The sequence below is a fragment of the Meriones unguiculatus genome, chromosome 14 (genome assembly GCF_030254825.1).
Source record: "Meriones unguiculatus strain TT.TT164.6M chromosome 14, Bangor_MerUng_6.1, whole genome shotgun sequence".
NCBI lineage: Eukaryota > Metazoa > Chordata > Mammalia > Rodentia > Muridae > Meriones > Meriones unguiculatus.
The window spans coordinates 30126477-30145079 of NC_083361.1; the positions used below are offsets into that span (position 1 = coordinate 30126477).

The following is an 18603-nucleotide window of genomic DNA, read 5'->3' on the forward strand; positions in this document are numbered from 1 at the left end:
CTTGTTGGAGTGAAATGAGGCCGTGGAAGGAAACATTTAGGGCTCATGCTTATGGGATCCTGGGCAGACCAGCTGAGATAAGGCACACACACATGGGATGTGAGATGGCAACAAGAGTGAAAAGTTTGAAAATAAAATTTAATAATTATTTTAATCCAGTGTATTCAAAGTATTTAATCACTATCTAAAATTTTTATTTTATGTGTATGTTTTGCCAGCATGTACACATGTGTACTACATGTGTGCAGTGCCACTGGGGAACAGAAGAGCAGAACTGATACCCTGGAACTGGAGTTTCAGAAGGTTGTAAGCTGATATGTGAGTGCTGAAAACCAAACCTCAGTGTAGTAGAAGTTTTGGTTTCTTAAAAAACCCAGTTATGTTTTTGTTTTAATCACATGTGTGGGATATGGGACTACCTTGGTGTGTCTATAGTTGATAATTGCCTCATGAGGGTCGTGGTTTATACCAGCTGATAAACAGCTTGTGGACTGCTCTGAGAGGGATGTGGTCTTTGCCAGCTGGAGTTAGTGGAATTCTGAGGACTCTGGTCAAGTATAAATACCAGGGCCCAGAGAGACGAAGTGGCTTCGAGGAGATAGATGGAGGAGAAAAAAGGTGCTTGTCCATCCTGTTGTGTTTAGCATTTGCTGTTGCTGGACTGCTAGCTATCCTGATGACTGAGACTGGTATTTTCCCAAAGAACCCGGCGACCCCAACCAGCCAGAATTAAGTCTAAAGAGACCTATGGTCCCATTCCCTTCTAACTTTCCTTCTCTCCCACCTATGGTTGAGGGGTTGGGAGGTAGAGGCTTAAGGAACGCCAAATAAAGCAGAGTTTAAAAAACAGCACCCACACCTCAGTCCTCTGCAAGAGAAGCAAGTGCTCATAACTGCGGAGTCATCTTTTGGCCCCAACTTTAATAGTATTTTAACATGAGATTTTTGTTTTTCTCACAGTGCCTTTGAAATATAGTATATATTTACAGGATAGCTCAATTTACCTGCATCTCAACTGTTCAACTGCCACACAGAGCTCTAAAGTTTTGCCTACACTGAGTGTTATGTGGTCTTCTTCACTGAACAGATGAGGTGGTCCTGACTGGCTGGCCCATGCCTGCAGTCAGTTATTAGGGAGGCTGAGGGAGAGGATCACTTGTGTCTACAAGTCTGAGACAGCATGGACAGAGAGAAGGAAATAACCTGCCAGCCTGAGGCACTGCTGCAGTCCTCTAAATCTTTGCCTCCCATCAAACCTCTGAAAAGAATGTTGAAGGAGGCACACGGGAGGGTTCCTATGCTTAATCTGAAGAGCACATGTTCTTTTTAGATGTCAAACATACAGCTCTGAGCTAATCCAAATTGGTACTAAGTCAGCTTTTAGCAATCAGATCCACAATGCCTCACCAACAAATTTTACCCTGAGACAGTCCTGAGATTAGCAGGATACCACTCAGAAGGACTTGAATTATCTCCAGTTTGACAGCATCTTCACAAAAACTAGTAAGAAATCATCCAGCCCTGCTGATTTCGCTCTGGGCTAGTTGCCATTTAGGATTAAAAAGAGCTAAATACATGTAATGCAATAGCACCCTGCATTAGGCTCTAGCCTAACATCTACAAGAATCATATAGCAGAAATATGCCACGAAAATTCTACCAGTTAACTAAAACATCTCCACCCGCCAGGAAAAGACCAGTTTAAAAAATGGGTATCATGGGAGTAGATTTTGAAATTCATAGAATCCAATCACCTTTTATTGATGGGAAGTGATTGTCCCTGATGACCTTCAGCAAATCCCTAGGAGTTTTGATGAGCACGCTGCATCCCTTCCACTACCCCCAGGGTCCCCACTAAGTGAAAATGTATTTTAATGAGAAGCACTGTGTTTTCTCCTGAGAATTAAAGTATCTGCAAAAACAGACACACCAAGGAGCAAGGTCAACGCTCGCTGAACTGACTGAGGGGTCAGCTGTTTTAAATAGGCGTTGCCTCACAGGAGCGTGGCGCCTGGATTCTCCACCTCCAGGAGTCCTGGGCGGGGGATGCTGCCGGAGTGGTTCTCATCTTGAGCCAGGCCAGCTCCATCGCCGGGGCCCACTTCCCAGACCCAGGCTGCACCAAAGCGGTCGGCCCCTAGTGGAAGCCACACCCACGTGGACAGCTCACAGCGACTACTGGGAGCCGGGTAAGGGGCTGAGTCAAAGGAGGCGCTCGGTTAGGAGCGCAGGTTAGTGCTCGAGCGCAGGAGCCGAGCCGCGACCCTTCGCTTCCGATGTCCGGACGGTCGGTCTCTCCCGGGCAGGTCTCCCGGACCCAGCACCCTCTCGGCCTCGGCAGTTCCTGGGGATGGGGCTCACCCGGCCGGCAGGATTCGGCCCGCGTGGCCTGCTCCCTGGGGCCGCAGGATCCGCAGCCCTGCCCAGGGCAGATCCCAGACCCCAGTGCAGCCCGGGGGCCGCGGCTGCGGCGGGCCCTGTGCACCCGGAACCGTTTCCGGGGCGGAGGCTTCCTCGCAGTTGACCCGGCGCGGACGGTGACGCGCAGGCCCGGGCGGAAGTGCGGGCGGAGGATCCCGAGCCGGATCCCGAGCCGGGCGCGGGGCTCCGGGCTCGCTGGGGCGGCTGGCTCCCGCGATGGCGAGCCTGTGGTGCGGAAGCTTGCTGCGGCTGGGCTTAGGGCTCAGCATGTCCTGGCTAGCGCTGTCCGTGCTGCTGCTTGCTCAGCTGACAGACGCCGCCAAGGTGAGTCCCGCCCCTCCCGGCTCTTGACAGGAGCTCCGCCCCTGCCTCTGGCCTGGCTGAAACTGGGGCTGCCCTTTTGCTCCCCACTCCCCAGGTCTCCTAACTTGACAGCTAGATCCCCCGCTTCACCACCCGGGCTGACCCCCTCAGAGCCTCCTAACCCTCAGCCTCTGACAGATTCTGGCGTCCGGTCTGCTACTCCTCCGCCTCTTGACATTTCCCTACCCAGCCCTGGCATCACACACCCGGAACTTGACCAGCTTTCCAGCCCTGGGAGCTTTGAACTTTCTACCCTTAAACCGCAGCTGCCCACCCCCGCACTCCACCAGCCCTCATCCCCCAACTCTCATCCTCTCATCTCCCCGAAGTCTTCCCTACTAGGGCTCCCCTCAACTCATCCACGAGCAGGTTCCCTTGCCATGGGGTGGGCTCGTCTCTTGTGGCAGCCACCCCTTCCCAGGAGGACTTGCAGGGCCATCTCACCAGCTTGGTACTCTTACCAGCTCCCCACCAGGAAGGAATACACACACACACCTACCTATGCCTTGTGATTTTTACTAGGTAAGGGAAGAAACAGCCTAGGAGAGAGGGGAGAAGAGGTTGTGTACTTTCCATATTGTGTTTCTTAACTGTTCTGGTGCCCTCATGTTATCTGGTGCCCCAGAGCTGCCCAGGCCCAAGAAAAAATATACTTTCTCTCTAGTGAGCTATCACATTTTGGGGCAGAATAGAAAGACTTCATGGTGTGCTGAGAAACTGTGATACTGCATTTTAAAAAGAAGACTATTATATACCCATGTTTCAGTTACGGCAGGGCTGTCTGCTTATGTGCACCTTGGCTGTGCCTGAAAGCGGGCAGAGAGAAAAGGGCAGAGGCATGACAGTAGAATCCTTGTTCTGCTTGCCCAGTCCTCTCACGCTTTGTCCCTAACAATCAACCTGCCATCCCTCTCTTTAAAATTGAAGGACAGAGTTGTGGGTTTTTTTTGTTTTGTTTTGTTTTGTTTTGTTTTTGTTTTTTAAAGAAGACTATTAGGGCAGGTCACAGGTAGGCTGGTGTTTTTGATCAGAGCTTTTTTTTTTTTTTTTCTTTCTAATAGTTCTGATGTAACCAGAAATAGGGACAGCAGAAAGTCTGCCAACTTTTGTAATATTGTTGGCACCCTCTGCACAGCTGTCAAACATCCCCATTTTATGTACTGTAGCATGATATACACAATAATGTATTTATCCATTTCCTCTTGATAGGATTTGTCCCAATAAAGAAGAGCATGTCTCTTGCTTATCTAAGTCCTCATTGAACACAGGTCTGGCACAGTGTTAACTGAATACATTTAGGAACTGTCAACAGCTCTGGCAGACATTTCATTGTACCTAGGAGCAGTGGACACGTCTCTCTGGGGACTAATGAGGCACTGCCTTCTCATGTAAACACCCCTTGCTGAGGAAGCATCTCCTGCATCTATCCAGAATTTAATGCCTGCGTTCTCTGCTTTGAGAAACATGTTATTTTGCTAGGTATTGTCCTCCCTGTCAACCAGGGATTAGAAGCCAAGTTTCCGGTGGATTATTAGGAAGATTCAAGGTACTTCCCCTTTGGACTTCCCTCCTGGCACTGGCTGAGTGCTCCGACTCTTCATCCTGTCTATAGCTGACTTAGCCCCTTTTATCCATGCCCAGTGTCTTTCTCCTGAAAGGGAAACTTTAGAAAAGAAGAAACGAGGATTCTGACTCCCCCCAGTTGTTGTGTTTCAGATTAAATTGGCCTTACACGTACTAAGCACATGCTTTAGCACGGAGCTGTACCCACCCAGCCTAGAATTGTGACTTGCTTATTAATAATCTTTAATTTGATTCTCCCCAAGCATTTTGTATCAGCATTTCTCTTTGTAGTTCCTATTATCCATCATGATGTGTCTTTCTAGACACAGGTAGATGATAATAACAATACAATTGATTGTCATGTGATTCAGATAAGTTCTTATGGATTTTAGGAATTGTCTCTCAAAACTACGTTTTTATAATAATTTTAGAATATCTTACTGGGAATACTTAGCAAAATGTGTGTGTGCAGATTTTAAAAAATATTGACTATCAGCTATAAACAAGTTATGCTGCTTTCATCTTTATTACAGAATTTTGAAGATGTGAGGTGTAAATGTATCTGCCCTCCCTATAAAGAGAATCCTGGGCATATTTATAATAAGAACATATCTCAGAAAGATTGGTGAGTACTCTGGGCCAAGAAATCACCTGTTACATTTCTTCCTGCGGTTCTTACTGTTAGCTCAGACTGTTCATATGCTGTCTCATTTTGTTCTTAAGCAAAAGTGTCAAATTCTATTTCTATTTTTTAAAAAAAAAATGAGACCAGGGTCCTGAGTGTATGATACAAATTTAAAGGAACACTGATGCCTAAACAGAAAATTCTAGGCTGAGAAGGTTTCATATGGAGATGGGACTAAGTGAGTACTCTGGGCCAAGAAATCACCTGTTACATTTCTTCCTGCGGTTCTTACTGTTAGCTCAGACTGTTCATATGCTGTCTCATTTTGTTCTTAAGCAAAAGTGTCAAATTCTATTTCTATTTTTTTTAAAAAAAATGAGACCAGGGTCCTGAGTGTATGATACAAATTTAAAGGAACACTGATGCCTAAACAGAAAATTCTAGGCTGAGAAGGTTTCATATGGAGATGGGACTAAGTTTATTGTACCTAAACTACCAGTAGTAGTGTCTTGTGCCCTCTTAAACTTTGGCCAGGAATCTTTATCCCTCTTACCTTTCAGTGAAAGACAAGTTGAGCCTTCCTCATCTTAAGTATAATATTTTAAGCACTTAAAAAACTCTGTGTGTCCATGTAGACAGGTGTGTCTGTGGAGGCCAGAAAAGGATATTGAATTCCCTGGAGCCAGTGGTACAGGTGCTGTAAGATGACCAAGTTGGGTGCTGGGAATTGAACTCCAGTTCTCTGCAGCACTAGCAAGCATCTTACCTACCAACCCATCTCCAGCTCCTGGTTTATAAGTTTTACAACTCCTACAGTTTTTAAAAGGTTTTATTTTAATTTTTTTTCCTGAGACAGGATTTTTCTGTGTAGCCCCAGCTGTCCTGGAACTTGCTCTGTAGACCAGGTTGGTCTAGAGATCCACCTGCCTCTGCCTCTGTGCCCTGAGATTAAAGGTATATGCCATCACCATCTGGCTCCAGTCATACAGCTTTTGCTGAGGGTAGGGGGTTGCCTTGGTTTAGGATTTGTTTTTAATTTTTGTTTTGAGACAGGATCTGACTATGTAGCCCAAAGCAGCCTGGCATGTGTTTTGTTCACCAAGCTGGCTTTAAGTTCTTGATCCACTTGCCTCTACTTTCCAGGCCACAGTTTGTGAGTTTTGATGGTATACTGTCAGATATTGGAGACTATATTTAAAAGTTTCAGAGATGTAGAGATGGATGAAAATGAAGTGTGTGTGTGTTAGAATGTCTCCCGTGGTGTGCATCAGGAGGGTCAGATAATGCTGACACTGTGGTACGTTCAGCCCTTAGGCAATCAGGCAGCTTATAATGACTGGAATTCTGATTGCCTCGTTGACCAGCAGAAACCTTTTCACTTTATCCCAATATACCGTAAGAATGCCAGGTTTTTCTGTATGTGCCTTGAACAGGAAGTGGCAGGTTATAGAGCAGGATGGATGTCCTTCCCCCAGTGGGACTGTGATGTCATAGTGGAAGGCTGCTGGGAATAGCTCCAAATGATAAGTACTTTAGTGTGTGCCTGAATTCACAGCTCTGTAGTTAGCAGCAACCAGAAAGCAAGATTAAATTTATTCCATCACAAGTTTCCAAATTGACTTTAAGCACATTTATTTTCTCTGGTGCCATTGTTTATTCTTCCTACCATATGCATTTAGATTCAGTCTGTTTGGTGTGTCCTTGTGATCTTGTGAACGTCTGTGTTCCATTTTACAGTATTTATGTATTATAAAGTGACTGGGGTGTATTTCTCGAGAGTTTTGTATTACCTTATATAATACATGCAAGCTCAAATTCGCTTTGTTCTGGAGATCAGGTCTAGGGCCTTGTGAGTGCTGGCAGTTGTTCTCCCCTGCACAGTATCCCCAGCCCTCAAGTATATCTTTAAGTTATGTCTGTCATTTCCCAAGACTGTTGAGTATGGATAATCAGTTTGTTTTCTTACTGGTAACAGAATATGATATGTATTAGTGCAGTGGCAACAGAATTCACTTTTCAAGTGTTTAACATTGATTTGTTGTTGTTGTTATTCTGTGTGAGATAGGGCCACATTTTCATCCTTGGTTATACATTTAAATTAGGAGCCTTGAAAATAAATAGTTTTCTTTGAAAATCTTTGAGAACAAGATTTACTGGGATTTTCCTTCTCCTACTTTTCCTTGCTTGTAAGTCTTTTGTTGATATATGGTCCCAATTGACAGTGGGAATTTATTTTGTTTGTTTGTTTATTTGTTTTGAGACAGGGTTTCTTTGTGTAGCCCTGGCTGTCCTGGACTCACTTTGTAGACCTGGCCATGAACTCACAGTGATCCACCTGCCTTTGCCTCCCAGAGTGCTAGGAATATAGGCGTGTGCCACCATGCCTGGCTGACAGTGGGAATTTTTAACTTCAGAAAAATGGAAGGTTATGTTAGACTAGGATGCTATGGTTCCCTGCAGACCTCGGTATCTGCATCTTCAACACCCTAAATACACTTTAACCTCTGTTCTCAGCCTAGTGATAGTGGTACACGTCTTTAACCCCGGCACTCGGGGCAGAGTCAGGCGGATCTCTGTGAGTTCAATTCCAGCCTGGTCTACAGAGGGAGCTCCAGGACAGCCACGGCTATTACACAAAGAAGCCCTATTTTGAAAAACCAAAAACAAACCCTTCTGTTCTCTGAGCTCCTTGTTTTGTCCAGATGTTAGCTTTAAAAATTCTTCATTGACTTGGAATAGCTGATTAAATACAAGGAAAGTTAGAGTAGTACTCTCTTTGGGATCTGGCTCAAAGCTGATTCTTCCCTTGAGCACTAGGTGGAGGTGTTTCCTAGTTGCTAAGAGTAGTTGAGCCATATCTTGGCTTGTTTTTGTTTCCAACAACCTTCCTGCTGTTTCAAGCCCTGTACAGCCTTTTCTTCTCCTTCCATCTCTCTTCTCCTCTTTCTTTCTTTCTTTCTTTCTTTCTTTCTTTCTTTCTTTCTTTCTTTCTTTCTTTCTTTCTTTCTTTCTTTCTTTCTTTCTTTCTTTCTTTCTCTCTCTCTCTCTCTCTCTCTTTCTTCTTCCCTCCCTCCCTCCCTCCCTGCCTCCCTCCGTTCCTTCTTCCTTCCCTTCCTACTTCCTTCCTGTTTTGAAACAAGGTCTCAATGTGTAGTCCAGGCCTACCTGGAACTCTGAATCCTCCTGCCTCAGCCTTCCAAGTGCTGGGATTATAGGTGTACATCAACATGTCCAGCTTTTGTTTAAATTAAATTACTTATTATAGATAATTAAATTTTTAATCGCTTATACCATTTTATACCATTTTGAGTTTTGTTTCTGATGCTATATAGTTCAGAGGCAACAAATGATGGGTCAAATGAGGAATCCTCTCAAAACACTGAGTGGCTGGGATAAAATTGGATGATGTTGTAGTGAGCATTCTTGAGGCAGCCAGAGATGACTAAAGACAAACCAAAATGGAAGCAAAGGCTGAAGAGACCGAGCAGTGGGTAAAGTATTTGTCTGAAGCTTTGAGCACACACCTCATGTACTTAATTGCAGTGTGGAAAGTAATCATTTTTTAGAAATGACAGATTCTGAGAAAATATTTTGGATAGTATTGCTTTTTTTTTTAAATAAACCATCTCTCTCTCTCTCTCTCTCTCTCTCTCTCTCTCTCTCAGTTTTTTAGAATCATAGTTTCTCTGTGTAACAAGCCCTGGCTGTCCTGATCTCACTCTGTAGACCAGGCTGGCTTTGAATTTACAGAGATCCAATTGCCTCTGACTCCTGAGTGCTGGGATTAAAGGCATGTACCTTCATGCCTGGCCATCTCTTTTATTTTTGTACACTTCATTTACAATACTTAAAAAATTTAATTTATATGTATATATGTGTGCCTACATGTGTTTATGTGTACCTCATTCATGCAGGTGTCCTTGGAGGTCAAGGGGCATCAGATCTCCTGAAACTGGAGTTATAGGTGGTTGTGAGCTACCTGATAGCAATGCTGGTAACCAAAGCCAGGTCCTCTACAAGAACATTAAACACTCTTAACTGCTCAGCCATCTCTCCAGCCCCTGCCTGTTCTGGAACTTGCTCTGTAGATCAGGCTGTCCTGGAACTCACAGAGATCCACCTGTCTCTATCTTCTCCCAAGTGCTGGGATTAAAAGCATGTGCCAGCATAATTGGCTCAAGAATGGAATTTTTCTCACTGTGGCTTTAGGGGTCCACTTTTCAACATTTCATAATGAACCCTTTCATTAAATGCTACATTGTGGCAATTAAAAATAATGTTAATTGGGAGCTGAGTGTGGTGACAAACACCTTTAATCCCAACACTCAAGAGGCAGTGGCAGGCAGATCTCTTGAATTACAGGCCAGCCTGATCTACGAATGAGTTCTAAGATAACTAGAGATACACAGAGAAACCTTGTGATGAAAAACCAAAATGATGATGAGATTATAATATAAAAATAGTTAATTGGGCCAGGGGAAATGTCTTAATGAGTAAGAATGCTTGCTGTAGATGAGGACCTGAGTCGGAATCTCCAGCACTCATATAAAAAGCCAGGTGTGGCCATGTATGCCTGTCACTCCAGAGGTGTAGGGAGCAGAAGCAGGGGAATCTCAGGGGCTTGCCAGCTTCCGGCCTAGCCTCAGTTTCAGGCAGAGACCTTGTTTCAAGGGAGTAAGGTGCAGTAGGATAGAGCAGGATATTTGACATTCTGCTCTGGTCTTAGCATGTGTGTACCTACACACACACACAGGCACACACACACATGCACCACACTCACACAAATGAAAATAAAGATGTGATTAACTTACAAGAGATAATATTTAAACAGTGCCTTGTGTCACTTTAGAGCATCTAAAGGAGCTTTGCTTGGTAACTGGGCAAGTCTAAATAAGACTTGTTTTTGGCAAGTAGTTTATATATATATATAGTTTGGGATTTTTCCAGGGCATCTGAAACTGTTAATAACAGAGTCAGCCATTGCCTTTTGGCGTCTTATAGTGTCTTTGGCTTTCGATGTTATTAAATCTTACCGAAATGCTAATCCTAGGAGAGGAAATTATTTCACTTTGATTTATTGATTAGTCATTCCATTTCTTTGGGTAAGCTCAATGGCCATTCTGGGTTTCTGGAAAAGTTTTTATGAGACGGGAGGCTATGAAGCCCGGTCTCTGCAGTGTTTTACCCTTGCCTTTTCAGTGATTGCCTTCACGTTGTGGAGCCGATGCCTGTGCGGGGCCCTGATGTAGAAGCATACTGTCTGCGGTGTGAATGCAAATATGAAGAGAGAAGCTCTGTCACGATCAAGGTGAGGCATGAGCGTGTGCACGTGCGCGAATGCGTGCGCACACTCAGACACACTCTCCAGCAAAGACGGAGATCTTTGAACTCCCCTAAAAGTAACAGTGGATCTGCTTTTGCTTTCTGGATTAGTTAGGATGAACAGACAAGTTAGATGGCTCTGAATGTGCTATGCTTGATTATCATATTCTATATTCTGGAAATGTATCGTAGTTTCTCTCGGGACCGTGTATGCTAAAGGCCAATGAGACATTCTTTTTTAAAGACTTGTTTTTTATTATGTATACAGTGTTCTGCCTGCTTGTATGCCTGCAGGCCAGAAGAAGGCATCAGATTCCATTATAGATGGCTGTGCGCAACCATGTGGTTGCTGGGAATTTAACTCAGGACCTTTGGAAGAACAGCCAGTGCTCTTAACCTCTGAGCCATTTTCAAGCTGTCTTTCCCCCTGTCCTCCCAACCCTTTGACTGAATGATGTGTTTAGTCACTATTGTAGAAGTATAACTTTAGGTCTTCTATTCCTGAAGGAAATGGGATGTGGCTAACTAATCACCATTAGATCTCTAATGAGCTCAGTTACTTTATTATGGTGTCGAATGGTTGTCCTCAGGTTTCTTTGTTTGTTTGTATTAAGATTTTTGGCTTCCCATTCCATTCCTCAAATGGAAAAGGCCTCATAACCAGGAAGCAGAAGCAGGCAGATCTCTGTGAGTTCGAGGCTAGCCTGGTCTACATAGAAAGTTTCAGGACAGAGAGTGCTATGTAGAGAGACCCTATCTCAAAAAAAGAAAAAGGCCTCAGAAAGAATGGAGGGCATCAGTTCTGAGTCACAAGCAGGGCCCTGCTCTGTGGGGAAATCTCACCATGCCTTGGGGCTGTGATGTTCTTTTCTCCTTTCCCTGCCCTTCCTCTTTCCATCAGTTTTGTAAAAGCCCGATTGGTTTTTGTTTTATGCATGAGAGTTTTGCTTGCATGTATGTTTATGCATCGTGTACATGGCTGATGCTTACAGATGTCAGAAGAGGGCATCAGATCCTCTGGAGCTGGAGCTATGGATGGTTGGCAGCCAACATTTGGGTGCTGGGAATTGAACCTGCTCATCTATAAAGAGCAACAAGTGTGCTAAGCTTTTGAGCTATCTCTCAAATCCCCTAAATTATTACTATTTTATTCTTTTATATATATGAATGTTTTGCATGCCTGATGTTCATAGAGGTTCCTTCCCAGACACTGGGAATTGAAGTCATAGACAGTTATAATTCTCTGTGTGGGTGCCAGGAACAAAACCTGGGTCCTCCAGCAGCAGCCAGTGCTCTTAACCACTGAACCATCTCCCCAGTGCCCTTCTTTCCTTTTTTTGTGGAGCCCAGGGTCTCACATTTAACAGGACAATGTTTGACCACTGAACTACATCTCCAACTCATATGCTTTTTAACAGAATTTTAAATATATAATTTGTATACCCTAAAATTCTCCTGCTTTTAAGTATATAATTTAGTAAATTAAAACAGTGTCTTAAACTTCTGTTTTTAAACATTTCTGTCCCTGGTCCCAAATGGTCACTTTCTGCCTGTACACATTTTAATATTTCATGTGAGTAAAGTCATATGTGACCCTTTGTGATTCTTTACTTTGTCTGAGTTGTAGTGTGCACCAGACTTCATTTCATGTTATTGCTAAATAGTATTCCATTATATGACTGCTTCTCAGTTCATGAATATTTATATTGTTTCCATATTTAAATTATAAATAATACTGCCATAAGTGTCTTTGTATGGATATATGTTTGTTTTTCTCTTGGAAAAATTCCTCAGAGTAGAACATTTGTTTGTTTAAGAGGTGACCAGACAGTTTTCCAAAGTGGTTGCACCATTTTGCCAGCATTGTGTGATGGTTCCACCTCTCCATGCCTTTGCCAAATGTTGGTGTTTTATGTTTTATTATAGCCAACTGAGTGAATGTTACACCTCAGGCAGCACACAAATTATTATCCCCCACAAAAAAATCACTGCCTTGACAAAGGTTTGCTGACCTACGTCCAGCTGAAGGGATGTTCTGTTGAAATCCTCCTGAATCACAGCTTCGGCTGGGATTCCTGTAGGTTGTTTTGGCAGTGATACTGCTGAATGTAGACGCCGTGTTCAGCTGAAGGAAGAAAACTTCTGTGCAGGCCACGGTGGGGAATGACCTGCAAAAAGATCAGAAGCAAAGCTGTGTTCCCTCTTCTCCTGCTCTGTTGGATTCAGTTTGCATCTTCTGTTGGACTCTGCTTGGTACACAAATCCTGTGCACTGAGCAGATGTGTTAGTCTTCACCACGAAGTCACTGTTACCAAACAAACTTTGACTTCTTGGCTGGAACAGAGTTGTGACTTCTTTTCCTTGTCCTTTAGGTTACCATTATAATTTATCTCTCTATTTTGGGCCTTCTACTTCTATACATGGTATATCTTACCTTAATTGAGCCCATCCTGAAGAGGCGCCTCTTTGGACATTCACAGCTGTTGCAGAGTGATGATGACATTGGGGTAAGTTCTGGCGCTGTGGTAGCTGCTCATTGCCAGGCTCTACCCTCATCTGTGTGGTAGAAATGGCCCTAGGTAGATGTTTTCGTGTTAGTGCAGCTCCCCATTGAGACACTGAAGTGAGTTCTAACTTGAGTCTCTTTCTAGGAAGAAATGGTGCTAGCAAGCTGTAGATGTAGTTGTTTGAACGGATGGTCCTTAGTGAGGGCTTACATAGGAACCTGCACTGTTGTACTGAGGAAAACATCTGGGGTAGCTTTTTAACTCAGGCTCCTGCAAAACATTTGCACATGCACACACATACACGTAATTAAAAACAACAAATCTTAAACACAATCCACATAAAACAGACATAGTAGGTAGGATTAATGCCTAGAGAGAACTTGTATCTTAGAAGCAGTAGAGAAACACTGTTTCCATGGTAATTTCCATTTATATATTCTCAACTCTGACTCTGTAGATACTAGAGTTAGATTATCCTTTGTTGTGGAGAAGCCTTGTCTTTAAGAAACCTGGCAGGGGGACAAAGTCACCACCACTTGAGAACTACTGGTATAAAATGTGTATGCTTGCATGTATGTTTATGCATCGTGTACATGGCTGATGCTTACAGATGTCAGAAGAGGGCATCAGATCCTCTGGAGCTGGAGCTATGGATGGTTGGCAGCCAACATTTGGGTGCTGGGAATTGAACCTGCTCATCTATAAAGAGCAACAAGTGTGCTAAGCTTTTGAGCTATCTCTCAAATCCCCTAAATTATTACTATTTTATTCTTTTATAAAATAGTGTTTCCTTATTGGAAATCAAGTACAAAAGCTTATGCTGACTCAGATCCTTACAGCATTAATTACCTGCTGCTCTCTCAGGGCAATGTTAATAAAATACATGCAGAATGTAAATTGGTGAAAAAATGTGTAGGTGTGAATATGCCAGGTGACATTGATTGATGGGCTCATATGCTTAGTAGCCACTTTGCCTATCGGGGATTAATTCAGCCTACATATTTGACTATTGGAGAATGTTGTCACTAAGAGTCCCAGCTGACTCTGATATTGTCGAACTGATTCTAGGCAGAGAAAGGTTTTCCAACCAAAGCTGTGAGTTTAACTGTATAAACAGAAGTTAAAATTCAGTTTCTATGAACCGTTTAGCTTCTTTAGTATGTACTTTTTAAAGGTTTATTGTTAAGACATTTAAATTTTTTTCACCACTTGTATTACATTTTAGGCCAAATAAAAGAGTACAGTCAGTCGAGAGGTTCACATCAAACAATGGTAGTTTTTGTCATATCATATATCTGGGACACACAGTCACTATTATCTAAACATTCCACTAAAGCATGCTTTGTATTCATTGTAATTTTATCAGGTGTAAAAAGAACAAACTTATGAAAGTGAAAATCCCTATTTGCATTCTCCCAGTGTCTGAGCAGCTAGTCCAATCTTGTTCTCTAGGTGGATAGCAGACCGAAAGGATTAACTGGTTTGTTTAGTCATTTGAGTTTGTTCCTTAAGATTTTTTTTCCTCATTTTTTTTTTTTACTCGCTTCCTTGAGGGGTAGATGACAGGACTGTGTAGACTGAGAGGCTCTGACAAAGCCTTCCTTCTTGTCAGTATTGTTTCTGTCCAAATAAACCAATGGTAGTAATATTTTATATACAAAATCACTGATGCACCATTTTCCCATAGTAATCTACCCAAAACAATTTGGTTTTGGTGTGCTGGAAGGTACGGCACCAATTTAGGGTTAGGCATACAAGTGTTAGTGTTTGTGCTAATTTGTTAAATGACCTTGGACCAGTTTGTTTCCTTATTGGAAATCAAGTAATGCTACTTTAGCCTTCTACTTTCTTTCTTTTTTTTTTTCTTTTTAATCCTTTTCCTCCCTCCTTCTCCCCTACTATCCTTCTCAATGTCTCTGCATCTCAATAGGGGCTTGCTTGTAGCCCTGGCTAACCTAGAACTCTCTATACCAGGCTGGCCTCAGCCCTGCAGCAGTCCTGCCAAGCTCTAGGATTATAGGTGTGTGCCACCATACCCAGCTAGCCTTCCTCCTCCTTCATCTTTCCTTCTGTATCTGTGAAACATCTTAGATTCATGGCATTACCTTTATTATTTTCATTTGTAGAGTTAAAAACAAGTGATGAGATTTGCAGAAGACATTGCCTAAGTTAAATAAAAACTGGAGGACATTTTGATACAGAAGACAAAGACTTCTTTTAGAAAAGTCTTTGTGGTGGGCTCAGCAGTTAAAAGCACCCACTACTCTTGCCAAGGACCGGAGTTCAGTGGCTCACAATCAACTGTAACTCCAGCTCTAGAGGATCTAACATCCTCTTCTGGCCTCTGTGGACACCTGCGCTCATATGCACACATCTACCCACATACACATAATTAGAAAGATGGCTCAGTGGGTAATAGCACTTACTACAGGAGCGAGCTCAGCAGCCTAATGCATTTCCCAGAACTCAAACACAGAGGCGAAGAGAGAGTGGACTCCACAGTTGTCCTTTGACATGCAAACTCACACACAATAATAAATAAATATTTTAACATTTAAAAAGGCTGGAGAGATGGCTCAGCAGTGAAGAGCACTGATACTTTTGCAGAGGACATGGGTTCTAGTCCCCATACCCACATGATGGCCCACAACCATTTTTAACTCCAGACTCAGGTGGTCTGACGTTCTCGTCTGCCTTAAACGGACACTAGGAATAAACATGGCGCACAGACATACATGCAGGAAAGACCTATATGTGACAAAGAGATACATCTTTAAATAAAAAGGAAGAATTCCTGGGATATGTAAACATAGAAGAAATGTCTTGCTGTAGAAACACGACCAGGTAAAAGCCCACTAGTGACAGTTGTAATGCAGTCAGGTGGCTATGCATAGCTTTCCACGCCATGTCCACTCCTGCCCCAGTCCCAGCTGCCTCCATGCATTAGAATGATGTTGCTTCTCTCCTGTAGGCAAACCTAGTTTAAAAGGCCTGGCCTTTGTTGGAACATTTAGAAACTTTGCTGACATAGGGTTGAGGAAAAATCTCAAGGAAAAGGCAAAACAAAAACAGTAAATTACAATTGAAGCTGTTTGTCATGTGGGCAGCTGTGTTGACATCGCATCCATAGGCAGATTAGTGAGATGGTTTCCTGTGTAGCGACTACAAACACGCCGTTGCATTAGTTTATGTTGACAGGAGAATCTGGCTCTGTACACAAACCTGGATAACCTTCACTAGCCTCTTTCCTAAGATAGCAGTTAACATGGGAGCCATGGAGCACTCTACAATGAAAGATATTTCTGTTGATTAGACATGCTGAAGTAAGCCAGTCCTCTCGCTGCTTGATAATAGAAGGAACTAAAGCACCTGAGCTCTGTCTCACTGCAGTGGGAAGAAGGAAAACCAGAAAGTATTGGAAAACAGCTCATGGTGCATATCGAGGGCCCAGAGGACCTCAAGACCGGCCAAGACATGGCCCTGAGAGCTCCTGCCTGCTCTGGTGGCCCTCGGCTGACATGTTAACAGTTCTGGCATAATGAAATTGAGAAATAAAAAGACGGCTCCCTTCTGCCACAGATGAGCTATGAAATACTGATCAGTACAGAGGAAAGTCCTACACATCTCTAATGGAGATAGTAATGTGAAAACAGGCTTTCTTAAGTGGCGTGGCTGGTTATGCCTTTTAGCTCTTGGGAGCAGGAGGTTGGAGGACCACTGGTTGGGGTCAGTCTGGACCATTACAGTGTTGCAGGCTAGTCTGGGTGACACGGCAAGACCATATTTCAGGGGAAAGAATAGTACAAAAAAAATGGCTAACATTTTAAAAAAGATTTAAAAGTTTTGTGTGTCGTATATGCACATTTTTGCAGATGCCCTCAGAGCCCAGACAAGGGTGTCAGATCCCTTGCATCTGGAGTACAGGCAACTGTGAGCTGCCTTACAGGGCTTCTGGGAACAGAACTCAGGTCTTCTGGAGGAGTAGCAAGCATTCTTAACTGCTAATCCATTTCACTAGCCCCTTCAAAAAGTTTAATTCCATTAATTAATTAGTTTATGAGGGGGTAGGGGTGGGAATGTGGGCATATGCATACCTCAAGGTATTTGAAGGTCAGAGGACAACTTGCAGAAGTCGGCTCTCTCTTTCCTTTGTGTGGGCTCAGGGATCAAACATCAGGCTTGGTGTCAAAGGCCTTTCCCTGCTGAGCCATTTCACTGGCCCAAGAAAATAGTGGGAGAAAATATTCTCCCACTAACTATGGAAGACTTCTCTGTAAGGCAAATGACCATTGTCCTTGTCTTAGTTTCTGCTCCTTAAGGAAAATGCCTTTGGATTGTGACCTATGAATGGATTTCTCACATACCCCTTACTGCCCCTGTTCCTGGAATCCTCTGTTTCTGTAGCTGAGTTTGCCCTCTTCTGATTGGTAAAAGGTGGGAACACCAGTCCCAAGGTCCGCTCACAGGCTGTTTGTTCTTACATGTTTAATGCTGATCCTGCCGTCTCTAACACCTTCCACGCTGACTTTCAGGATCATCAGCCTTTTGCAAATGCCCACGATGTGCTGGCCCGCTCTCGCAGCCGCGCCAACGTTCTAAACAAGGTGGAGTATGCTCAGCAGCGCTGGAAGCTTCAGGTTCAGGAGCAGCGGAAGTCCGTCTTTGACCGGCATGTCGTCCTCAGCTAACTGGGAGTTGGAATCAAGGTGACTAGAAAAAACACGGCAACTGGGAGGAAGTGGCTGGTGTCCATGGGTTTTAATGCCCGTTGTTTTTACAAATCCTTGTTGGATGGAGGAAGACTCAAAATTGGAAGCAAACCCTGTGCTTGGTATTTTTTCTTGTTAATGTATTAATAGAGACATTTTTAAAGCACACAGTTCCAAGTCAGCCAGTAAATCTTTTCCTACTTGTGACTTTTACTAATAAAATTAAGCTGCCTGTGAGTTATCTTGAAGTCCTGTGCCTGGAACAAGCTCTCTCTTTCTCACCACACAGTTCTAACTTGGTTTTCAAGAAAATGTTCAGGTGTGTTTTTGCTTCTGGTTTTTTGTGGTAGGAGAATAAATGGAAGTCTTGGGAGTGCTTGAATAGTTTTTCTCGAGTCACTTTACTAGACAAACTTGTAAATACGCCAGGCCTTCTACTTCAAACTTGTTAATATTTCCAGTGTAGATGGCTCATCAGTGTGTTGGCCTCCCCACCTGACTTCTGCACTGACTACATTACCTAAGATTCTGGTTGGCCTGTGGCTGCATTTCATGGAAGTTGGAGCTGAGCTGCCTGGCGGCTCCTCACGAAGTGCAGACTTGTTTCCTGCACTGTGGTGTCTGGCGCAACATGTCCTAGAACAAACTGGCCATTTGCTAGTTTACTCTGATAACTAAACACAGTCTCAGTGTGTGGTCTTCCTCGTCTTCTTCTAGTATCTCTAAGGACTTGAACATTTAGAATAAAGACATTTTCTCTTAAGCCCAAGCCTCCCTGGATGAATGACCAACACATACTGGTCAGCCTTTACTGTCCTGCTGAGCGGCTGCTATTTGAACTAATGTGGCAGCTTTGAACTAGGACTGGAGTTCAGATTGCCTCTCTCTGAGAAGTCTAACAGTTATTGGATAACTGGCTCTTTTTCTTCCTACATCCTCTTTGGAATGTAACAATAAAATAATTTGCAAAACCCCTATCAGTGTGTCTGCTCTTCAGCCTTTTCTCCTTCCTCCTGTGCTGTGTGACAAGCATGCTGACACAGAGACATTCGGTGCCCTGTTGTTTGAAAACATGTTAGGCAGCCTCATCCTAA

The 18603-nt window shown here is 43.5% G+C and overlaps 1 protein-coding gene across 1 annotated transcript; it reads left to right on the forward strand.

Annotated features, from left to right (window-relative positions):
* Positions 1–2529: 2529 nt before the first annotated feature.
* Tmem9b (TMEM9 domain family member B) lies at positions 2530–18486 on the forward strand. Its single transcript, XM_021636274.2, has 5 exons — positions 2530–2744; positions 4880–4971; positions 10171–10279; positions 12666–12800; positions 17333–18486. Exons 1-5 carry the CDS (start codon positions 2637–2639, stop codon positions 17486–17488), a joined length of 600 nt encoding a protein of 199 aa, XP_021491949.1. The 5' UTR covers positions 2530–2636; the 3' UTR covers positions 17489–18486.
* Positions 18487–18603: the final 117 nt, after the last annotated feature.

Coding starts and splice junctions, on each gene's coding strand:
- Tmem9b (XM_021636274.2), top strand. CDS start 2,637: ATGGCGAGCCTGTGGTGCGGAAGCTTGCTGCGGCTGGGCTTAGGGCTC. Junction 2,745..4,879: donor AGCTGACAGACGCCGCCAAG/GTGAGTCCCGCC, acceptor TCTTTATTACAG/AATTTTGAAGATGTGAGGTG. Junction 10,280..12,665: donor GAAGCTCTGTCACGATCAAG/GTGAGGCATGAG, acceptor CTTGTCCTTTAG/GTTACCATTATAATTTATCT.